This window comes from Prionailurus viverrinus, chromosome E2 (assembly GCF_022837055.1).
Source record: "Prionailurus viverrinus isolate Anna chromosome E2, UM_Priviv_1.0, whole genome shotgun sequence".
Lineage (NCBI taxonomy): Eukaryota > Metazoa > Chordata > Mammalia > Carnivora > Felidae > Prionailurus > Prionailurus viverrinus.
In genome coordinates this window covers 27,723,321-27,746,553 of record NC_062575.1, presented here as the reverse complement: position 1 = coordinate 27,746,553, position 23,233 = coordinate 27,723,321, and the positions used below count along the sequence as shown (strand labels likewise).

General features: G+C 42.6%; 1 protein-coding gene across 4 annotated transcripts in view; it reads left to right on the top strand.

The window, feature by feature from the left end:
* The window catches only part of CCDC113 (coiled-coil domain containing 113), a 32,996-nt gene extending 9,860 nt beyond the window's left edge, over nt 1-23,136 (top strand). For 2 of the 4 annotated variants that reach the window (XM_047836397.1, XM_047836395.1), the window contains exons 4-9: nt 2,572-2,727; nt 3,511-3,591; nt 6,055-6,270; nt 10,906-11,013; nt 21,870-22,025; nt 22,973-23,136. In XM_047836397.1, coding sequence (XP_047692353.1) covers nt 2,572-2,727; nt 3,511-3,591; nt 6,055-6,270; nt 10,906-11,013; nt 21,870-22,025; nt 22,973-23,059 — 804 coding nt within the window. In that variant the 3' untranslated portion in view covers nt 23,060-23,136. The remainder of the gene's footprint in view (nt 1-2,571; nt 2,728-3,510; nt 3,592-6,054; nt 6,271-10,905; nt 11,014-21,869; nt 22,026-22,972) is intronic. The other 2 variants (XM_047836396.1, XM_047836398.1) reach the window with 2 other exon arrangements.
* Nucleotides 23,137-23,233: the final 97 nt, after the last annotated feature.

Here is a 23,233-nt window from a genome sequence, read left to right as displayed (position 1 = left end):
AAACATCACTGTTAGTTCAGTTGCCCATGGGATGTAGTTGTTGGCTTGCATTAGAGAGCAATATTGTATGAAAAAGAGATATTTCTGCTCTATTTCTAAATTTTTCTATTTTTCTATTCTTAGAAATTTTTTAAAATTTATTTTTATTTATTTTAAAACAGTTTAAAAAGCTTATTTATTTATTTTGAGAGAGAGAGGGAGAGAGAGGGCACAAGTGGGAAAGGGTCAGAGAGAGAGAGGGAGAGAGAGAATCCCAAACAGCCTCCACACCATCAGCGCAGAGCCCTATGCAGGGCTTGAACTCATGAACTCAAGAGTCAGACGAAATCAAGAGTCAGATGCTTAACCGACTGAGCCACCCAGCTGCCCCTATTTTTATTTTTTTGAGAGAAAGCATACATGTGCGCATGTGGGCAGAGGAAGAGGAAGAGAGAGAATCCCAAGCAGGCTCCATGCCCAGCACAGAGAGCCTGATGCGGAGCTTGATCTTACAACCATGAGATCATGAGTTGAACCTAAATCAAGAGTCAGACACTTAACTGATGAGCCACCCAGGTGCCCCAAATTTTTCTTTTTTCCTTTTTCTTTTTTTTTTTTAGAGAGAGAGGGTACAAGTAAGTGAAGGGCAGAGAGAGAGGGAGACAGAATCCCACAAGGAGAGAGAGAGAAGCAGGGCTCACCTGAAGCAGGGCTCATGCTCACCCGAAGCAGTGCTCGAGGTCACCCAAGGCAGGGCTCGAACTCACAAATTGTAAGATCATGACCTGAGTGGAAGTCAGATGCTTAACTGACTGAGCCAACCAGGTGCCCCACATTTTTCTGTTTCTAAATGTGGGCACACAAAGACTCACATTCATTGCCTCCAGAGGGACAGATCAGTAGACTCATGCCTTTACTGATGGAATCATCTGTACCACATAGACCTATCCTTTCCTCGCTCTCTCCCTTCCTCTTGCCCTCCCCCCACTCTCCTCTCTCTTTCCAAACATGCATTGTTGGATTTTAACATGCTAATGTGGGCTTGAGTGGCCAAAGAAGACTTTTTCGAGGAGATGGGACTATACCCAGGGCTTGGCATGGCCTTGAAGAATGATGAGGAATAGAGAACAAGAATAGGAAAAGAAGGGTACCCTAGGTAAGGTGAATGACATGAGCTGGGCTTGGAGGTGGGAATTAACATGGCAAGGTCAAAACATCGAGGGGACTAATGTGATTACAGAAGAGGCTGCTTTGGGGGATGTATGAAGAAATCAGGCCTGAGTAGGGCGGTGAGACCTTGGAATCCAGTCAGGGGGCTTTATCTTTGATGTCTTAGGAAGCATGACCCCAGTAAGGATGGCTGAGCAAGAGAGTGACATGTTGAAAGTGGCATTGAAGGTGGATTGAGTTCTGGCATGTGAAGATGACGGGGAGGGAAGGGGATGGCCAGTGAAGGAAGATCTTTTGCTTCTTGGTGCCCAAGGTCAAAACCTGAACTAAGATGATTTGCTCTGCAGCTACAGATACCCTTTTATTCTTTCAAATAATGTGTTTTTATGTGTTTGTGTTTTCTTATTTAAAGATAATGTCTGTATTGTAGCAAAATTTGAATGTATAGGTAAGCTAAAAGAACATTTGTAACCATCCACAGTGTTACCACCTGGAGGTAATTAGTGTTGACTCTTGTGTTTATCTCCTAGAGTTTAGATTATTTTCTAGGCATATATGAATTTCTTTATAAAAAGTATCATATTATTTTATAAACTGTATTTTGCACTTACTATCTTTCCATGTCAATACATATATTCATTTATAATGTCTTTTTTCAAATTTTCAAATTACTGTTACAGAAGTGTATGATAAGGGTGTTTGTCTTCCGGGGCACCTGGGTGGCTCATTTTGTTGAGCAGCCGACCTCAGCTCAGGTCATGATCTCACACTGCATGAGTTCGAGCCCCACATCAAGCTCTGTGCTGACAGCTCAGAGCCTGGAGCCTGCTTCGGATTCTGTGTCTCCCTCTCTCTCTGTCCCTCCCTTGCTCATGCTCTGTCTCTCTCTGTCTCAAAAATAAATAAAAACATTAAAAAAAAAAAAAGAGCATTTGTCTCCCTAGTAATCCATCTCTCCAGATGTGACTATGGCTAATGTTTTGGTGTATATCCTTCCAGATGTTTTTTATATCCTATCCTATCACATTATATTAATGTTATAATTTTTAATGAATAAATCATATTTCAGATATGGAAATATATATGTACAGAGATACCGGAGGCACTGTTTTTGTTTGTTCACTCCCTTTTTATGGATACCCCCTTTTTTATGGCCTTTTTTTTTAATGTTTGTTTATTTTTAAGAGAGAGAGAGAGACACTGGGGCGCCTGTGCTTAACCAACTGAGGCACCCAGGTGCCCCAGAGGCCTGCTTTTTAATAATAACATTGATATTGTCAAATTTGTATCTTACAGATATCTTCCTAAGTTTAAGAAGAAACGTGTTAGGATGCAAAGAGGTCTGGGAACCTAGGTTTCCTTAGAGGGAGATATCCTTGAGGATTTTTGGAAACTGTTCTTTCTTTGTTCTGACTCCTCCAGGCAATCATTGAGGAAGCTGAAATGAGATGGGTTGAAGTCTGCAGAGCAGTGCATGAGTTTAAAAAAGATGTTCTAAAAACTATATCCAAGAAGAAAGGGAGTATTTTGGCCACTCAGAAAGTGATGAAGTACATTGAGGACATGAACCGCCGGAGGGTGAGTTGACAGGAGGCTGGGGCTTAGCAAGGGAGAATAGATTCATCAGATGATGACATTAGAATGATCCATGGGAAGCAGCCCAACTCCATTTGGTCCACCATAAGACCATAAATGGTGTCCACATATGTAGATTTATTGCATCACTACCACTGTGTGTCTTAAAATGCAAGTGTATCAAGGCTAAAATCAATCAGGCAGGATGAATATTAATAATATCTCAGACTGTTTTTTTCTTTTTTATTGTTACTATTTGTTTCAAGATCTGATATGTTTTCTAGAGATAGGTGATGAGAACCTATCTAGTCAGGTGACTGCATAAATCTCAAGCTCTTCAAGTTCCATTATTTATAAGGAGACATAAAATTATGTTCCTTCACTTTCAAAGATCTTGTAGCATGTCAAGCTTAGGATCCTGGACATATGTAGGGTTATTATCCTTAATGTGTTATAAGTGATAAAAATTATATGAACTACCAAGAGAATAAGAGACCAAAGAATCATAAAATCATTTTGGTCAGGAATGGCCCCTGTACCCAAACGATATACCCAAATTATCTTGAATTTAAAAGCAATAGAAAATTTGCATGGCACAGACCCAGTTACCTCTGCTTCTTGGTCATGAATGAAGTGCTACAGCCATGCCAGCGTGGGTAAGGAGACCTAAAAATAAGTGACTGAATGTTAGGTTCAGTGTTTGGTTTGCAGCCCCAAACCTACCAACTTTTCAAACCAACAGGGCAGAAGAAGAGACATGAATTAAAGTTTATTTGTATTTTTTAGGATAATATGAAGGATAAATTATGTTTGAAAAATGTTTCTCTCAAAGTGCAGAGGAAAAAGATGCTTTTACAATTGAGGCAGGTATGTGGCTCTTCCTTCCTTCCTCCCTTCTTCTCTCTCTCTCTGCCCCCCCCTTCCTTCTCTCTTCCTTCCTTCTTTCCTTCCTTCCCACCTTCCTTCCTTGTTACTGTGATGTATCACTGTAATGTGTTCCCAAAGATGATCATGTCCTAATCCCTGGAATCTGTGAATCTGTTACCTCACGTGGCAAAAAGATTTTGCAGATGTGATTAAGACAAGGATCTTGAGATTTTCTTAAAATAATCTCCCCTTGACTCAGAGGGAGATTATCTTGGGTTATCTGAGTAGGTCCAGTATAATCACAAAGGTCCTTGTAAGAGGAAGACAGGAGAGGGAGATGTGTTAACGGAAGCAGAGATCAGAGTGATGAACTTTTAAGGTAGAGGAAGTGGTCATGAACAAAAGAGTGCAGGCAGCCTCTAGAAGCTGGCGCAGGCAAGGAAACAGATTTTCCTCGAGGACCTCCAGAAAGAGTGCGGCTCTGCCAGCACCTTGATTTCAGCCCAAACAACCATTTTGGATTTCTGTTCTCTTGAGCTAGAATATAATGGATTTTTGTTTTAAGCCACTATGTTTGTGGTGATTTGTTACAGCGGTAATAGTAGACTCATACAGTTACTGTGCTGGCAGATCCATAGACATAGTTGCCTTGAGCTTGAAAGACCCTCATGACATACTTGTTGACCCTTTTGGGGAACGTGGCTGGACGGCACAGGTACAGTGTGCTTTGGGTGTCTTTGTGACAGACTCTATGGGCTCCTGATTAAAGGCAGTGAGGCAGACCCGCATGGGGCCTCTAGAATGTGATTCCATGGCTCCATCCTCTCCTAGCTCAATATATTTTTAACTAACTTGAATATGAGCACTGATGGCATGTGCATTAGAGGTGACCACTGAAACGACACGAAGTTGTACAGGAGAATTAACATGTCTGGAACTCTTGCCTGATTGACTTGGGATCCCAAAAGACAACAAGCTGGGACATCTTTAACAGCCCAAAGTGACTGAAGACAAATTTAAGATCCTCCATTTTGATCCCCTAAGATAACTGCACAAGCACCACATGGCTTAGCCCTGGAGTCCCTGATAAAGTCAGCCCAGCTGGAGGTGACACTGTGGCCTGGGGGGCACCCAGAGAACCACAGTGCTCCACGGAGAAAGCGGTGGGCTTGCTCCTCTTGTTCTGAGCAGCCCGGACCTGGAGCAGTGTGTCTCGGGGAGAGCTGCACGCTTGGAAGAACTGGTCATCTAGAGCCCTCCCAGGAGAGGGAGCCGGAGAGCAAGGGGAACAGAGGAGGACCCAAGAAGAACCGGGAGGGCCAGCTGCTGTCTCCAAGTGTGCAGGCAACTGTGGGAAGGAGAGAACACACTGCTCTGGAGGTCCCCAGTGGGGAGTGAGGGCTGGAGTGGCGGTGTCATTGAAGGATATTTGAGATGAGTGTAAGAAAAAATGTGGCCCCGGCTGCAGTGCCGAAAATAGAGAGGAGCTGCCTCCAGAAACGATTCTGGTACTCCAGGCTTTGTGCAGGCCCAGGCATCCTGGAGGACAGATTGACGTGTGAGAGAGGGAGGGCATGGATGACTTTTAGCCTAAAAGCCACTGCCACACAGGACCGACCCTGAGGTGGTCCTGCCCTTGGGAGGTCACAGATTAGCAGGGAGTGGGGATGGTAGGAAAAGGCTTCATGTGTAACTGGTATCCAGAGGTAACAGCAGTAGGGACCGAGGAGCCACAGGGGGAATTCTCCTGGTGTGGAAGATGGTTTGGGAGTATTTGAGCTGAAGGATGGGTCATTACTGGGGCTTCAGGAAATTGTTCTTGTTGTTTTGAGGGAAAGGGAAGAAGCCTTCTAGGAGGTAGTAGAGTGTGAGTAGAGTGGGGGGTGAGGAACAGTTCCCGAATTTGGCTCTCACCTGCCACAAACATAAGATGGCCTAGACCTGGTGAGGCAGGTAAGGTGGGCCAGGTCAGAGAGGGAACCCTCCCTGATACAACCACAGTACAAAAACGTCACATGAACACAGGAAGGGAATTTATGGGCTGCTGGTCCTGGGTTTTCCAGGTTAAAAACAACTTTTATATGGTCTCCTTCCTACTTTTCCTTCATAGCACTGTTTAGGCACTACCTCTTGTGGGAAGCCCTTACTGACCCAGGCTTCCATTCTTCTCTGGTCTGGCTGAGGGGCTTCTGTGTGCCCATTGCCCCTCCCACTATACCACACAGTGACCTTTTTGTGAACCCTGGTTGAATGTGTGTTCCTTGAGGCCAGGGAGTATTGTATTTATTCAAATCTCTACCCTAGTGCCTTGTTCCAGTCCTGGCACCAAGCAGATCCCCAGCCTGTGTTTGTTGAATGACTAAATGATGACCAATTTTCAGAATTTCATCCATAATTACAAGATGTGAGTCATATTTAGCACTCACAACCTCATGTCGTTTTTTTCTTCTTTCTGAGCTGTAGAAGGAGGAGGTGGGCGAGGCCCTCCATGACGTTGATTTTCAGCAGCTGAAGATCGAGAATGCTCAGTTTTTAGAGACCATTGAAGCAAAGAATCAAGAACTGATCCAGCTAAAGCTGGCATCTGGAAACACCCTGCAGAGACTCAATGCGTACAAAGTAAGGTCCTCCCTGATGTCCAGGTTCCTGAGGCCTCCCACACCCACCTTGCCAGCCACAGTGAGGTTCCCAGACACCACCGCAGTTTTACAAAAGGCTTGGATCCCCTTCATTTACTGTTGCTCCCTGATTTCTCTTGACAAGCCGTTTCTCCTAAAAAACTCGAATATTCCCACAACCCTAGATGTGCATTGGAACCACTCAGAGAGCTTTTGTTTTTTTTTTTTTTTTTAAATGTACAAACACCCTAGTCCAATCCTGGCCAATTGAGTTAAGGGGTGAGGGTGAGGGCCATGCGTTTTGGTTTTTTTTTTTAATGCCCCAGATGATTTATATGTACAGTGAGTTTTGAGAACTAACCGCATTTAGGGCCCTGTTTAAGCCTGTAATAAGCACTTCCCTACTTAAAACCCTCCAGAAGAAAACTCTCTTAGCTAAAAATCAGAAAACTAATAAATAATTCCTCATCCCCACAGAACCTTTTTGGGAGAGAAAGAGGTACTATTAATAATTAAGCAGGGATGATAGCCATGACTGTCCAGTCACCCTGCTAACAATTGTTTCATGCAGCAGTCAGCTAACTGGCCAGTGTATCCTGCCCACTGGCCTGTGAGCAAAGAATGGTTTTTACAGAAGAACATCTATAACTGATGTTATAGACAACACCATCTTTGAAACCCAATTAAGTCAAATTGGTTTCTCCTCCAGAAATTCCATTCTACTCATTAGTAGACCTCTATTCCAAAATGTACTTATTATATTTTAAATTTCATCAATAAAACGTTTGTAGAAATTTGTTTTTTCTTTTGTTAATATAAGTAATTACATAATATCCTCAATTTTACCTTTTGGCCTGCAAAGCTTAAATATTTGCTATCTGGGACACCTGGGTGCCTCAATCAGTTGAGTGTTTGACCTGATTTTGGCTCAGGTCATGATCCCAGGGTTGTGGGATTAAGCCCCATGTCAAGTTTCTCACTGAGCATGGAGCCTGCTTAAGATTCTCTCTCTTCCCTTCTGCCCCTCTCCCCAACTCACGCTCTCTCTCTCTAAAATAAAATAAAATTTAAATTAAAAAAATTAAAAGAAATAAATATTTGCTATCCAGCTTTTACAGAGCAAGGCTGCTGACCCCTAGCCTAGTGCCCTGGTGACAATGGTGGCTACAGGCTTCAGGTAACTCATGGGTGGTCTTCATTTGGCCCACACAGTGTCATTTTAAAATGTAAATTTGGAGATGTTTAGATTAGACTGTTAAGTTTGTCCAACATTTTCCTTTTACAAATGAAAACCTTGAGGCCCAAAGAGAAAATGATTGCCAGGTTCAAGCAACAAGTTTGTGACAGGGCTGGGACTCCTAGTCCGGTACGTGTCCCACCTAACCCAACTGCTTCTCCCTGGCATAAAGCATGTAGACAGCATTGTGCTGGCATTTTGAAACTCATGTGTCATCCATCTGCAATAGATCATCCATTTTGATCTTATCTCATCAGTAGTTAGCTTATCTGATCACTGTTACTTCAAGATAAAGCCAATCCCCATGACTCCCAGGCCCTCACTGGTAGAAAGCTGAGTAGTACGTGGTTGCATCACATTGGATCTTGATCTTATCCCGTGGAATCAACTTAAGTAGCACAGAGCCTGTCTGGTCTTGTGTAGAAAAGCTAGGGGTTTGGAGTGGAGCTACTGGTTTATAAAATGAAACTTCCAGGTCCAGGGCCTGAGCTCTTTAGGACAAGTGTCAATGCAGAGGACAAATTGTTGGCCATACCCATGCAGCAGCAACACAGGCCACAGTGAGTGGGATGGAAACTATTCTGGTCAGAACCCTAGAGGCCATCATTCCTGCAGGCCTGTTTCAAATAATAGTAAGCAGATGGTGGAGCTTGGGAGGAGGTGCCTACAGGAATCCTACAGTGGACTCAGTGACAGGTTGAGGGAGGAGCCGGCTCATTTTTTCCATGTCTCAGTTGTTAGGTCTCCTAGGGGAAATGGAGGCAGAACAACTGTTGAGTTTTGGAGTCCTACCTCACCTGAGTTTGAAGGGGTATTCCACTAGGGACCATGGGTATGGTGCCTCACCTCTCAGAGACAGATTTTTGCGACTCACCACCAGGACAGAGCTCTGGCTGGTCTGCACCATGTTCCTAGCACCGAGGACAGTGCCTGGCCAAAGCAAGTGCTTAGCCAGCATTGTCAAAGGAGCTGCTAGCAATTCAGGTGTGTGTTTAGAGGATGGTGGGTGGGGGGATGGTGGTGGCAGGAGAGACCACTTTCATATAAATATCAAACACCCAAGTGTAAGACCTTGTGAAAGCACGAAAATAGCTATTACCAGGTGTTCACTTCAGCAGCTCATATGCAGAATAACTGTTACCAAACATACCAAGGACCTGTGGCATGCCGGGCACCAGGCTAAGTGCTGAGGGTATAGATGCAAAGGAAACAGACATGGCCTCTTCTGTGAGTTTGGTCCAGGAGCCTCAGCCAAAGGGGCACCTTTTTCTCTGACTTTATGCCGTCAAGCTCTCCCTGATAGAACCTAGTAGAATATAAGTGTATGATGACACCTGTGATGTGTCATTGCTAATTGACTATAAACTAGTGATCTCCATGTAAACTAGTGCCTTGTGGTCAGTAGAATTCCAAGATGTCCCCCAAGACTCCCCACCCCCTGGTGTATACACCCTGTACAATCCCCAAGGCTGTGGGTGTGATGGATTCTATTATTAGGTTCTGTTCTATGATTACATAATATAATATGGCATAGTTGACCTTAAGATAGGGAGATTATTGGGTGGACATGACCTAATCATATGAGCCCTGTGAAAGCAGAGAGTTTTGTCTGTAAGAGGAAGTCAGAGATTTGAAGCACTGGAGGGAATTCTCTAAGCAAGAAGTTCTCCATGGCTGGCTTAAATATAGAGGGACCTTGTGGCCGCCAGGATAAAAACAGAGACCTTAGTCTTACAACTTCAAGGAGATGCATTCTGCCAACGGTCTGTGAGCTTGGAAGAGGACCCCAGATGAGAGCCAGCCCTGGCCAACATCTTGATTTCAGCCCCACAGGACCCTACCTGGGCAGAGAATTGAGCCACACTGTGCCTGGACTCTGTCCTATAGAAACTGAGATGATAAAAGGGTGTTGTTTTATGCCACAAAATTTGTGATAATTTGTTACACAGCAAGAGACAGCAGATGTACCTTTTTAGAAGTAGCCACCTTAAGTGACCGGCGTCCCGCTCAGCATCACAAATTGCTGTCCTCACACCTTGAGGGCCCTGCCCCACCGGAGCCAGGGACTGCCTTACAGGTGCCCTTGCGGTCCTTCCTTTCCTGCCCTGTCTCTCTGTACTGTGGGGTTAGTGCCTTCCCTCTGCTCTCCTTCTCTCCCCTGTGACCTGCTGGTTTGCAGTGAAGTCCTACGCTGCCCCCCACTGCCCCACAGCCCACCCCCTCAGTCTGGTCTCTGACCCATGGCACTTTCCTAGGCAGAGCAACTACATGCAGAAGGTGGAGCAGGAAATGAGCCTTAGAGAAGGGAGGTCTGGCGAGAAGAGGAACAAGGAGGGTGGTGGAGTCCCCCAGGCACATGGCTCTAGGCTTTTCTGCCTGCTCTAAGATTTGATACTTTGGGCATAATGCCCCAGCACCCTCCTCTCCCAGGGTTTTCCTTAGCTCGGCATGTTCTTCCCTCCCCTCTTACCTAGACACGCTTGATATAACCCTTCAGCTCACTTTCCAGCATCCTATCCCCCAGGGAAACTCGACCGCTGTCCTCCCCTTCTTAGGGCTCAGCACAGTTGCAGTTTTACTTTGTTTCTTAAGCCTCCATGTAGCCCCCAAGCCGGCCTCTGGGTGGCATGGCCTAGGTCGTTGTGCTGGCCAGTGCCTGGTGCTGGGTAAGCGGAGTCTCAGAACTTGTTGAGCGATCCCCTCAGAGTCGCTGGATTCTGTCCCTTGGCCCACTCTTCAGCCCAGCAGAGTGTGTCCCAACTACTCCAGGCTGACTCCTGCTGGGAGACAAAGGTGCAACGGAGGCAAATCTGAGAAACAGGAGCCTGGGGGGAGCTGGTGAAAGGTAGCCGCAGGTGATGATGGGAAGCTGCAGGGCAGCCCATGCAGGAGTTGATGATGCCAGCAGGCCCAGCTCGGACAGGCATTGGAGACGGGTGGAGCCCATGGAGCCCATGGGTTCAGACCCTTGTTAACCTCTTGTCTCTATGACCTTGGGCAAATTTGTTTCACCCTCTTAGGAGTCAGTTCTTTCACCTATAAAGTGGGATAATGGCACCTACCTCAAGGGGAGTATCTCTCTCTCTTCATCTAGTAATGGCAGCTGTTTGTGTGAGTGTCTCCATGTGTCAGGCACCATGCTCAGCACTCTGCCATGTTTATCTCCCTTAAGCCTCTCCCCACAGCCCTGTGAGGCGACCATGTTTAGAGAGGTTCCAGGACCTGCCCAAGGTTTCTTTTAGTAAATGGTGGGGCAGGGTTTGGATCCTGGTGTGTCTGGCCACTCTGCAGGTCTTCACCTCCCCCTCCCATCTGGGTGCCGGCATTCTAAAGATATGGGCAGCTGTGAGAAGGGCAGGCCCAAGTTCCTGGACAGTCTCATATTGTCCTGCTTAGTACGTGTCCTGTAGTCCTGAGCGATCATCTTTGCTAAAGACTTGCTGTGTTGTTATATTTCAGAGCAAGCTACAGAGATCAACGGAAATGTCCATCCATCTGGACAAGGAGATCTTGCTGAGAAATGAGTTACTTGAGAAAATTGAAAGCGAAACCCTACAAGCAGAGGAGGTAGGAGAGGGCAAAATGTGCTGTTTCTGGTGTTTGTCTCCTTCTGTCTACAAGGGCTTGAGCCAGTGCACACCAAGACCCAAGCCACCTTGGTTTTTGTCTAGAAAAGCCTAGACCTTAAGTCAAAAGAGCTCAGGGCCATCGAAAAGAAGAAATGGCACCAGGAACTCACGGCCCAGTAGTGTTGGCATTTTATTGCTAGGTTAGGGTCTAGAGTCAAAAATCACGTAGAAAGCATGAATCAGTCTAGAAATCATGTAGAGTCCAGATAACACTCGAGAATTCCTTAAGTGACCCATAAAGTATCATATTCAAAGTGTTTTGTATACAACCTCACAAAAAGTGTAGAATGCGTGTAAAAATCGGTATGAGAAAAAGTACACATGCCAAAATATAGTGTTCTGTGTAAAGGAGAGAAAGTTCTTTAAACATGTAGTTTTTACTCGGTATAGAGGATGCTGGGATGATGGTCACAGTGTGAAAAGATGTGAGCCCCTTACATCTACACTGTGAGTTAACACTCTCACTATTTTGCTGAGCGCATACAGTTGAATTTTGGCAAGTTAAAGACACGCAGGATGTGACTCGGAGGACTTTTTTGGAAGGATGGGGGAAAGAGCATCAGCTTTGGTGTTGCCAGGTTCTAGCTTTGAACATGCCTTTTAATTAGACAGGCCTCAGTTTCCACATCTGTGAAATAGATGTCACAACCCTTGTGGTGATCCATTAGAACCAGGATAGCAATACTTTGTCAGCCTCATAACTTATACAGTTATTAGTGACCTTGTCTTGAATGGGATAAGTGTCCCCAGCAGTATGTGTGGCCCCAAACCTGTCTATGATAGCTGAAAAGCCACAGGATGACTACAGCTGACTCAGTTTTGTCATGGCATCCACGTTGTTTCCTTGATGGAGAACCAACACCTGCAAAAAAACCCATCTCGGTACAGAGTGGCCGGTAACAAAGTTCAAGGAGTAGTCTGTGTGCTCTCTCCATGCAGAATTTCTGTGGTATTTATTTGTTTGGGTGGACATTTATTAGATTACAAGTAAAACATAGCATCGGTTTTTACAAGCCTGGCATTCACTGCTTAGTATATTTTAGTTTTCTTGTTACCTTTTTTTTTTTTAACAGCTGTATTGGGTTTTAATTCATGTACTATATAATTCACTCATTTAAAGCACACATTTTAATGGTTTGTAGTATATTCGCAGAATGGTGTAACCATCAGCATAATATTTGAGAACATTTTTGTCACCCTAGAAAGAAACTCTGTACCCATTAGAAATCCTTGTCCATTCCCCACTTCACCTCACTCCTGCCCTCCAGCCCTAGATGAACACTAGTCTACTTTCTGTCTCTGTGAATTTGCCTGTTCTGGGCATTCTATTTGTGTGTGTGTGTGTGTATGTATGTATGTAGGTATGTATGTATTTGTTTATATTTTTGAGAGAAAGAGAGAGAGACAGAGTGTGAGCAGGGGAGGGGCAGAGAGAGAGGGAGACACAGAATCCGAAGCAGGCTCCAGGCTCTGAGCTGTCAGCACAGGGCTTGACTCTGGGCTTGAACCCATGAACCATGAGATCACGACCTGAGCCAAAGTCGGATGCTCAACCGACCGAGCCACCCAGGTGCCCTTGGACACTCCACTGAAAAGAGATCATATAGTATGTGGTCTTTCATGATTGGCTTATTCAACAATATTTTCAAGATTCATGTTGTAGTATGTGTCAGTACTTTGTTTCTTTTCATGGCTAAAAATATTTCCTTGTATGGATATAGACCACGTTTTATCCATTCAGCAGTTAAAGGGTTGTTTCCCATGGGTTGTTTTTGGCTATTAAGAATAATGCTGCTATGAACTTTTGTGTACAAGTATTGTGTAAATGTATGTTTCCTCTTCTCTCGGACATAGAGGTAAAAGTAGAATTGTGAGTTAAATATGGTGACATTTTTACATTTAGAGAAACTGCAAAACTGTTTTGCAAGGCGCTGCACTTGGGGCTCCTGGGTGGCTCAGTCGGTTAAGCGTCTGACTTCGGCTCAGGTCATGATCTCACCGTCCGTGGGTTTGAGCCCCGCGTCGGGCTCTGTGCTGACAGCTCAAAGCCTGGAGCCTGCTTTGGATTCTGTGTCTCCCTCTCTCTCTGACCCTCCCCTGTTCATGCTCTGTCTTGCTCTGTCTCAAAAATAAATGTTAAAAAAAAAAAAGAAAGGGGTTGTACCATTTTACCAACATTTCACCAACACATGAGGGTTCTAATTTCTGTACATCTTCACCAATACTTGTTACTTTCCAGGGTTTTTTGTTTGTTTTCTAATAGCTGTCCTAGTGGATGTGAAGTGATACCTCATTGTGGTTTTGATTTGAATTTCCCTAATGACTATTAACATGGAGCTTCCCTTCATTTGCTTATTGGCCATGTGTCTTTTTTGAGAAATACCTATTCAAGCCCTTAGCCCCTGAATAAGTTTTTAATTGAGTTATCTTTTTATAATTGAATTATAGGAATTCTTTATGTATTCTGGATTCAAATAACTTGTCGGATATATGACTTGCAAATATTTTCTCCTGTTCTGTAGGTTTCCTTTTTACTCTCTTGATGGTGCTGTTTACAGTTTTCAATTTTGGTGAGCTCTAATTTATCTATTTTTTTCTTTTGCACTTGAGCTCAGTGTCATATCTAAGAAACCATTACTTGGGTTGCCTGGGTGGCTTAGTCGATTAAGTGTCTGACTCTTGATTTTGGCTCAGGTCATGATCTCAGGATCGTGAGATCGAGCCCTGCTGGACCTGTTAAGATTCCCTCTCCTTCTGCCTCTCCCCATGTGCATGCATGCTTTTTCTCTCTGAAAAATAAAATAAAATAAAATAATAAAATAAAATAAAATAAAATAAAATAAAATAAAATAAAACCTTTACTTACTATCATGAAGCTTCAGACCTATGTCTTCTGTTGTGAGTTTTATAGGTCTTACATTTAGGTTTATAATACATTTTGAGTTAATCTTGTAAATGTGAGGAAGGGGTCTAAAAGCTGCCAGAAGAAAGGAGATGAAGTATGTTCCTGGAGTTTGTTGTATTAGCCTTCCTGTTTACCATAATGTGCTTCTCTCCATTTCTTCCTGTGGATTCAAGTTACCATCTTGTGCTATTTCCTTACTCAAATATAGCTTTGTTCACCCTGCCTTTGTGCTGTCATTATCAAATATGTTACATTTTTATGTTACCAGCCCACAATAGAACTATATACATACTGCTTTATGAATTGCTTTTTAAATCCATTAAGAGAGGAGAATATGTCATTATACTGTCCTTTATAATTACTTACACAATTACCATTACTTGTGCTATGTGTTTTCTTCACATGGATTTAAGTTACTTTCTGGTGTCATTTGTTTTCAGCCCGAAGAACTTCCTCTAGTATATCTTGTAAGGGAGGGTCTGCTAGCAACAAATTCTCTTTGGTGTGTGTTTATCTGGGAATGTCTATTCTTCATTTTAAGAAAATAAAATTTACTTTAAGACTGTTTTAGAAAACTGTGAAGAGTGCAGAGTTCCCAAGTATCTCATACCCATTTCCCCTATTATTAACATCTTACAGTAGAATATTTATTAAAATTGATAAACCATTATTGATGCCTTATGATTAATACTTATAATTAATATTATTCATATATCCTTTTTATCTGATGTCCTTCTCTGTTCCAGGATCCCATCCAGGATAACACATTACATTCAGTGTCACGTCTCCTTAGGCTTTTCTTGGCTTTGACAGTTTCTCAGGCTTTGCTTATTGTTGATGACCTTGAAAGTTTGTGAAGTGGTCAAGTATTTTGTTGACTGTTCCTCTGTTAGGATTTGTCTGCTGTCTTTCCTATGATTAGACTGGGGTTAAATGGTTTTTGGGAGGAAGATCAGAGAGGTGAAGTGCCATTTTCATCACATCCTATCAAAGGAGCATACTGTCAACATGACTTACCACTACTGATGTCAACTTTGATCATCTGGCTGCTGTAATATTCTGTGGGATTATCCACTATACAGTTACTCTTTCCTCTAATATTCAGACCATATTCTTTGGAAGGATGTTACAATGTGTAGCCCACACTGAAGAAGTGGGGAGTTATAAACTATTTGGATCATCTGTCTGGGAGATTAGTCTATTCTCCTCCATTTATTTTTTTAATCATTTATGTATATCAGTATCAACTCATGGATGTTAATTTTAGTATATGTGCTGTCAAAGGGACCATGGATATTAATTTTATATGTTGGGTTATAATCTAATATTATTTGTTTTATTACTCACATTGTTTCACCTTGGCCATTGGGAGCTCTCTCAGTTGGCCTATGTACCTTTGACATATCCCTGTGTGTGCATGTGTGCGGGCGTGTGTGTGTGGGTGTGGGTGTCTTAGCACTTTTTCTTTTCTGGCACTAGAAAATGCTTGAGACTCATCTCATATATTTTCTGCTTCAGCAGAATGGCTATAATTAGCCATTTCTCCAAGGAGTCCAGGTTCCTCTTACTTGAGAATAGCATTAGAAACCAAGATCTGAGTGTGCTCATTGCTTGCTTTCATTTTTAGAGATAGTTTTGCTGGATAGGAGATTCTTGTTTGACAGGTTTTTTTCATTCAGCCCTTAGAATATGCTGCTGCCTTCTGGCTTCCAGTATTTCTGATGAGAAGTCAGCTATTGCTGTTATTTGGTTTCCTTTGTATGTGATTACTTGTGTTTCCTTGCTGCTTTCACTATTTTCTCTTTGCCTTGTCATTCAACATTTTGGGTATGATGTGTCTGGGTATGGATTTCTTTCCAATTTGTTACTCAGAGTTTGTTGAGCTTCTTTGATATGTAGCTTAATATTTTTCATAAAAATATTTTTCATCAAATTTTGGAAGTTTTCCATTATTGGAAAATGGAAATAATGGAAAGCCATTGTTTCCTTGAATATTTTTTCCTTTCTCTTCCTCCCCTCCTTCTAAAATTTCCATTACATGTATGCTGGTACATTTAATGGTGTCTCACATTTCTCTGTGATTTAATTTTTCTTCTTTTTCCTTTTTTCTTTTGTTTCAATATTTTAAATGTTTATTTATTTATTTTAAGAGAGAGAGATAGCAGGGAAGGGGAAGAGAGAGAGGGAGACAGAATCCCAACCAGGCTCCACACTGTCAGCATGGAGCCTAATGGGGTCTCAAACCCATGAACTGTGAGATCATGACCTGAGCCAAAATCAAGAGTCGGATTTTACTTAACGGACTGAGCCACCCAGGTGCCCCTCCTCTGTGCTTTTCCTATTTCATGATCTCTAATCTCTAATTGTTTGTTCTGCTGGCTTAAATCTGTGATCTCCTTCAGTGAATTTTTCATTTCAGTTACTATGTTGAAAATATTCCAAATTTTTCATTTGTTTTTTGAAAAAATAATTTCTACCTCTCTATAAATATTCTCTATTTGATGAAACATTAACATCATATATTCTCTTAATTCTTTAAAAACGATTGCCTTGGGGTGCCTGGATGGCTCTGTCAGTTGAGGTCTGACTCTTGATTTCAGCTCAGGATCCCAGGGTCATGGGATAGAGCTCTGCTTAAGATTCTCTCTCTCCCTCCACTCCTCTTCCCCACTTGCACACTCTCTCTCTAAATTAAGAAAAATGGTTGCCTTGGTTCTTTGAACATATTTATAATAACTGTTTTGAAGACTTTGTCTGCTAAGTCCACCATCTGGACTCCCTCAAAGGTGGTTTATGTTGCCTGCTTTTTTCCCTTTGTGAGTCGCACTTTCCTGTTTTTTTGCCTATCTTGTAATTTTTTTTTTTAAAGTTTAGGTATTTATTTTTAGAGAAATGGCGGGGAGGGGCAGAGTGAGGGTGAGAGAGAATCCTAATTAAGCTCCACTCTGTGAGCGCAGAGCCACATGCAGGGCTCGATCCCACAGACTGTGAGATCATGACCTGAGCTGAAATCAAGAGTCTGACACTTAACCGACTGAGCCACCCAGGCATCCCCATCTTGTAGTTTTTGATGAAAACTGAACATTTTAGATAACATTATAGCAATGCTGGATACTAATTCCACCCACCTTTTGCTCATTTAGTGATTTGGCTTGACTATTAGAAATAGATGTTATAGTCTATTTCTCTTGCTATTGATAGCCTCTGGTGTTGCTCCTTAAAGGAGGAAGCCTTGATTGTGGATAAGTGTCCCTGACAACCAGGAATGACTGGTGTTTCGGCTGACTTCTCTTTGACTCTTTCCTTCATCTTCCAGCTAAGCATCTGGCTGGTCTGCTTCTATTGGTATCATACCCAGCTGTTAGCCTCCATTAATTACTAGCTGATTGCTCTGTTGCTTTCACCAACCCTCTGGGACATTAATTGCTGCACATTCTGATCAAGTCAAAGTCAGTCCCCTTTGCAGGGACCTCTTTGGCAGTCTTTGAGGTTTGCTCCAATCCCATGAAGTTTCTTAATGGTCTCCTTACCTGGTTCTGTTAAACATCCGGCTAGTCTATTGTTTGTTGGTACTATTATCGTAGAACTTCCAGCTGCCTCCTAATTGCTCACCCCAAAGATCTCCATTGTTTTCCAGAAAATACTTAGGCATGAACTCCCCACACTTTGTTCCAAATTCAGTCAGACCCTCCAGGCAGCACTCTGGAGCTCTCTATTTTACAGTCTCTCCCCATGAGCAAAACTTCTGTATTGCTGCTAAGACCTAGGGGTGGGAACAGTGGCCTGCCTGTCTTGTGGTGACACCCCTGCTCTACAAGTGAAGTGCTGGGTAGGGACTGCAGTTCCTGGTCTTCTCAGCACCTTCCTCATAGCAGTAGAACTTATTTTTAATGCCTTGGTTCTTGCTCCTTCACTACACGTTATCTTAGGTATTCTTTAATCATTGTCCTCACAAGAATGTCTACTGATGGTTCTAGGTACATGTTTAGATGTCCCCACAGATGTATGCTAGACATAGCACATATTCACTGAATGCTTCTTGACAAGTTTTATTGCATTCTGACAAGTTAATTAAAAAATGCTTTTATTGATTTGCTTCAGAGTGAATTAAAACAGTGCTTCTCAAACTAGAAGGTGCAAACCAACCACCTGGGGATCTTGTTAAAATGCAGATTCTGATTGGGTAGGCCTAAGGGTCCTCATTTTTACCCACTTCCCAGGTGATGTACTTTGTGAAGCAAGGAATTAAAAGACAATGCTAGGCTAGGAAGATTCAACATTATAAAAATGTTATCTCTGTTTGAATTGATCTGTGAAATCATGGTATTCCAATTAAAATAACAAGGAGATTTTTTAATTTTAATTTTTATTATTTAAAAAATTTTTTAACATTTATTTATTATTGAGAGACAGAGAGAGACAGAGAATGAACATGGGAGGGGCAGAGAGAGGAGGAGACACAGAGCCTGTGTCAGCACAGAGCCTGATGTGGGGCTCGAACTCACAAACCATGAGATCACGACCTGAGCTGAAGTTGGATGCTTAACTGACTCAGCCACTCAGGTGCCCCAAGGAGATTTTTTTTAAAGGACTTAAATAAATTGGCTCCAAAATTTTGGAAGATTAAATAAGAATATCCCCCAAATTCTTAAGTAAATGAGTGGACTAGCCCTACCATATACTGAAACATGATGTGAAATTACAGTATTAAAAACAAGCTCATGAATAAACTAGAAGTTCAAAGAAAAAATATAAGTCTATGATGAGCCCCATTACAGATCACATATATGTCATATATATTATCAAGTATCTGATAAAGTTTTTATATGATGCATCTAGTTTACGATAAAGATATCTTCACAGTGAGGCACAACCAGATTACTCAATAAATGATTTGGGATGGTGAGGTAGCCATTTAGGAAAAAACAAAAGTTATGGTGAAATTAATCCAGATGTATCAGAGATTTAAGTATAAATGATAAAAACATTAAAAGTCCTTGGGGCGCCTGGGTGGCGCAGTCAGTTAAGTGTCCGACTTCAGCCAGGTCACGATCTCGCGGTGCGGGAGTTCGAGCCCCGCGTCAGGCTCTGGGCTGATGGCTCAGAGCCTGGAGCCTGTTTCCGATTCTGTGTCTCCCTCTCTCTCTGCCCCTCCCCCGTTCATGCTCTGTCTCTCTCTGTCCCAAAAATAAATAAACGTTGAAAAAAAAAATTAAAAAAAAAAAAAAAGTCCTAAACTTAACAGTGGGAATGTTTTTTATTATACTCTTGGAATTGGGAGGATTTTTGAGGTATAAGACCCAGAAACATAAAATCAATAAAGTCAGTTACATAAAAATGAAGTTTTTCCAGTGTAACAAAAACCATCATATGCAAAGCCAAAAAATAAATAACTAGAAAAATGTGTTGACTTATATCACAGGGAGTTAATTTTCTTAAAACTTAAATATCTTTTACAAATTAAGAAAACTCTAACAAAAAAATTTTAAAAATGGACAAAAGATTTAAACAGTTTACAGAAAAGCAAAAAATCTTATATGAAAGATGTTCTACCTCACTCATAAGGAATGCAAAATAAAGCCATAATGAGATACCATTTCCCCTCTCCTAGATTAACAAAGATAAAAAATTCGGTAAGACTGTGTTGAGAGAACGGAGAAAACACAGGCAGTCTCAAACACTGCTGCAGAGGCAAAATTGGCTTGATTGTTCTAGAAGGCGATTTAGCACTCTTTACCAAACATACACATATGTTCATGGCAGGGCTTCTCTACCTGGACACCACTGATATTTTAGATCAGATAATTCCTTCTGGAGGCTGTCCTGTGTCCTGTAAGGTGTTTAGTAGCATATCTGGCCTCTACCTACTAGGTGCCAGTAGCACCTCCTGAGTTGTGACAACCAGGAATACATCCAGACATTGCCAAATGTCTCCTGGGGGCAAAATTGCCACCTCGGAACAGACAATTTCACTTTCAGTAGTTCATCCTACTGATGTACTTGTGTATTTAGAGTATGACCATACCGGGAAGATTAGTAATCACAGGATTGTTTATGGTAACAGCAAGAGATCGAGGAACTAAGTGACTTGTTTGTGAGGGCTTCTATACAATGGAAAATGATGCAGCTGTTAAAAAGAATGAGTCAGTTTTTTCTGCGCCGATACAGAAAGGTCTTCAATATTTACTAAGTGAAATAAAGTTGGAGGAGTAAAAGTGAATAGCATTGGCTATTCTTTGTGCAAAAAAGGGAGATATATATGTTTATATGAATGTAGATCTCTAGAAGAATGCACAAAACCTAAAAATAGTGCATACTTCTGGGAAGGGAACTATGTGGCCAGGAAGAGGGTAGGACGGGAGATGGTCACTCTGTATTTTTATACCATTTGAATTAAGTGTATTACCTATTCAAAACAATTGTTAAAACAATAAAAGAACATTGCTGATTCAAAGAATCCACTCAATTAAAAGAAAAACACTAGGGGCGCCTGGGTGGCTCAGTCGGTTGAGCTTCCGACTTCGGCTCAGGTCATGATCTCACGGTCTGTGAGTTCGAGCCCCGTGTCGGGCTCTGTGCTGACAGCTCAGAGCCTGGAGCCTGCTTCAGATTCTGTGTCTCTCTCTCTCTCTGACCCTCCCCCGTTCATGCTCTGTCCCTCTCTGTCTCAAAAATAAACATTAAAAAAAAAAAAAGAAAAACACTAGTTAATTTTACTGTATGATAATTTCAAAAATAAAATTTAAGGGGTACCTGGGTGACTCGGTTGGTTAGGTGTCCGACTTCTCATGGTCATGGTCTCACAGTTCGTGAATTCGAGCCCCGCATTGGGCTCTGTGCTGACAGCTCAGAACCTGGAGCCTGCTTCGGATTCTGTGTCTCCCTCTCTCTCTGCCCCTCTCCCGTTCACACTCTGTCTCTCTCTCAAAAATAAACAAACATTAAAAAAAATAAAATTTAAATAGACAGAGATTCCTCAAAAAATTGAGTAACTATTGATCCAGCAGTTCTTCTTCTGGGTATATAACCAGTATAATTGGAAGCATGAACTTGAACAGATGCTTGGCCACCCATGTTCATAGCAGCATTGTCCATGATAGCCCACGGGTGGAAGCCACCCAAAAGTTCATGGACAGATGAATGGAGAAGCAAAATGTAGTATATACATACAATGGAACATAATTTAGCCTTAAATGGGAGGGAAATTCTGCATATACTACAACATGGATTAACACTGAAGATATTGTACTAAGTGAAAGAAGCCAGTCACAAAAGGACAAATATTGTGTGATTGCCCTTATATAGGTACCTGAGTAATCAAATTCATAGAGACAGAAAGTAGACTGGCAGTTGCCGGGGCTTGGGGGAAGTAGTCATGGGAAGTCATCATTTCATGAGTACAGAGGTTTAATTTTGCAAGATGAAAAAAGTTCTGGAGACAGATGGTGGTGAAGCTCATACAACAGTGTGAATGTACTGAATGCCACAGAACTGCACACTTAAAAATGGTTAAAATGGGCAACTTTATGTTATGTATATTTTACAGAAAGGAGAGTTGAGACTGATCAAATCAAAGTATACTTAAATACATAGTTTCCCCCCCAAAAACCCACCAAACCTAAAAATAAAAACATATTCCTTAATGAAGGAAGAAAGGCAGGGAAAAAACACTGTTTTAGACTGCACTTAGTGTTTCTTAACTAGATGAAAAACATCACCAGTTATAAAAAATAATAAGAATAACCAGAATCAGAATCTCGCAATTTTCCCCACTCCTTTGAAAATTTCAACATTATTTTGAGAACTACATTGAAGCTGGGGAGAGATGCCAGGGTCAGTAAGCCAGAACTGTCAGGGATCCCTGGTTTAATTGGTCCTTCCCAACCCAGGACCGGGCCAAGGCTGAGGCCGTGAACAAGAGACTCCGCAGACAGCTGGCTGAGTTCCAAGTGCCGCAGGTGATGGTGTACGTGCGGGAGAAGATCCTAACTGGGGACCTGCAGAAGACCATCAAGATGTGGGAAAGGAAAGTGGAGATTGCAGAGGTAAGTCTCCGAGAACCCCAAGACAGTCAGCCTTTCATGTCCTTCACGTTTTTGTCAAGGGTTTGATTTTTCAAGCTAAGAGTACAGGTGTTTGGACAGGTAATGTCTGTGAGAGATCTCAGCAGTCACTTAAGTCTCTAAGGGAAATGAAGGATGCCCTTTCCTTTTGGTAAGTTCCCTTTTCAGTGTTAGGGACAGAAAGAGACTCTGTAGTAATATTGTTTTTAGTTGCTTGTTTTCTTAATGAATTCTGGAAGCTTCTGAATCCCTTCCCCCACCATTGGTGATGTAGTGATTGCTACTTTATACATGGAGAAGCCAGTTCTTTTTAAAAAATGAGATAATGGATTTTTAATATCACTCAGAGCCCGATTCCATGCATTTACATAGTTGCCCTGGCTCTTTGTTTTGAGAACCCTGCAGCCTTTTCCTGAGATAGGTGTGCTCAGAGCACCCTTGCTCCTGGTAAGCGCCAGGGAGAAATGGGAAACAAAATGCAAAACAAAGTGCGAAAAAAGAAAGCCCCAGGTCTGCCACAGGCCCACTTGCAGACTGAGAACATTTGAGACATGAGTAGAGTAGCTTAAAAACCCGGTCAGGTCACTTGGGAAGCCTGGCGTTTTCACATCCAGACCCAGGCTCCGGTTCCCACAGTACTTTGTCCTGCCTTTCCCGTGGTCACTTGGTGGCAGAGGGTGAATTAGGATCCAAACTTGGGCCTTTCAGATTTGGAGCCGAGAAGTAGCAGAGAAGCACGGCAGGAACCTGCAGCTTCTCACTTCACTAAACAGAAACCAGTTCTTTAGAAGATTCTTCCAGACTGGCTGACTCTTCCACACAGAGTCACCTGCCTCACCACAGGGCTGGATGCAGGTTGCATTCTGAAAAATCACAATTGCTTTTTCCCAAGTGACCTTCTCCCCTCACCCTCTTTTTCCTCTTTGCAGATGACCTTAAAAGGCTACCGCAAGGCTTGGAATAAAATGAAAACCACCAATGAGCATTTGCAGGCAATTTGCCCCCCTGGGAAGTAGCCAGAGGGAGGCCACAGCTGCAGACCAGAGTGATCCATTAAAGTAATCAGCTCCTTTCCAGTCAAGGGGTCCTCTCACTGTTCCCTGTGCTTCTTGGTGTCCCCGACTCTCTAGCCACGCTGGCAGGCACTCCCCAGGCCACATTTGCCCGTGGGGAGTGTTTTCACAGCCTGG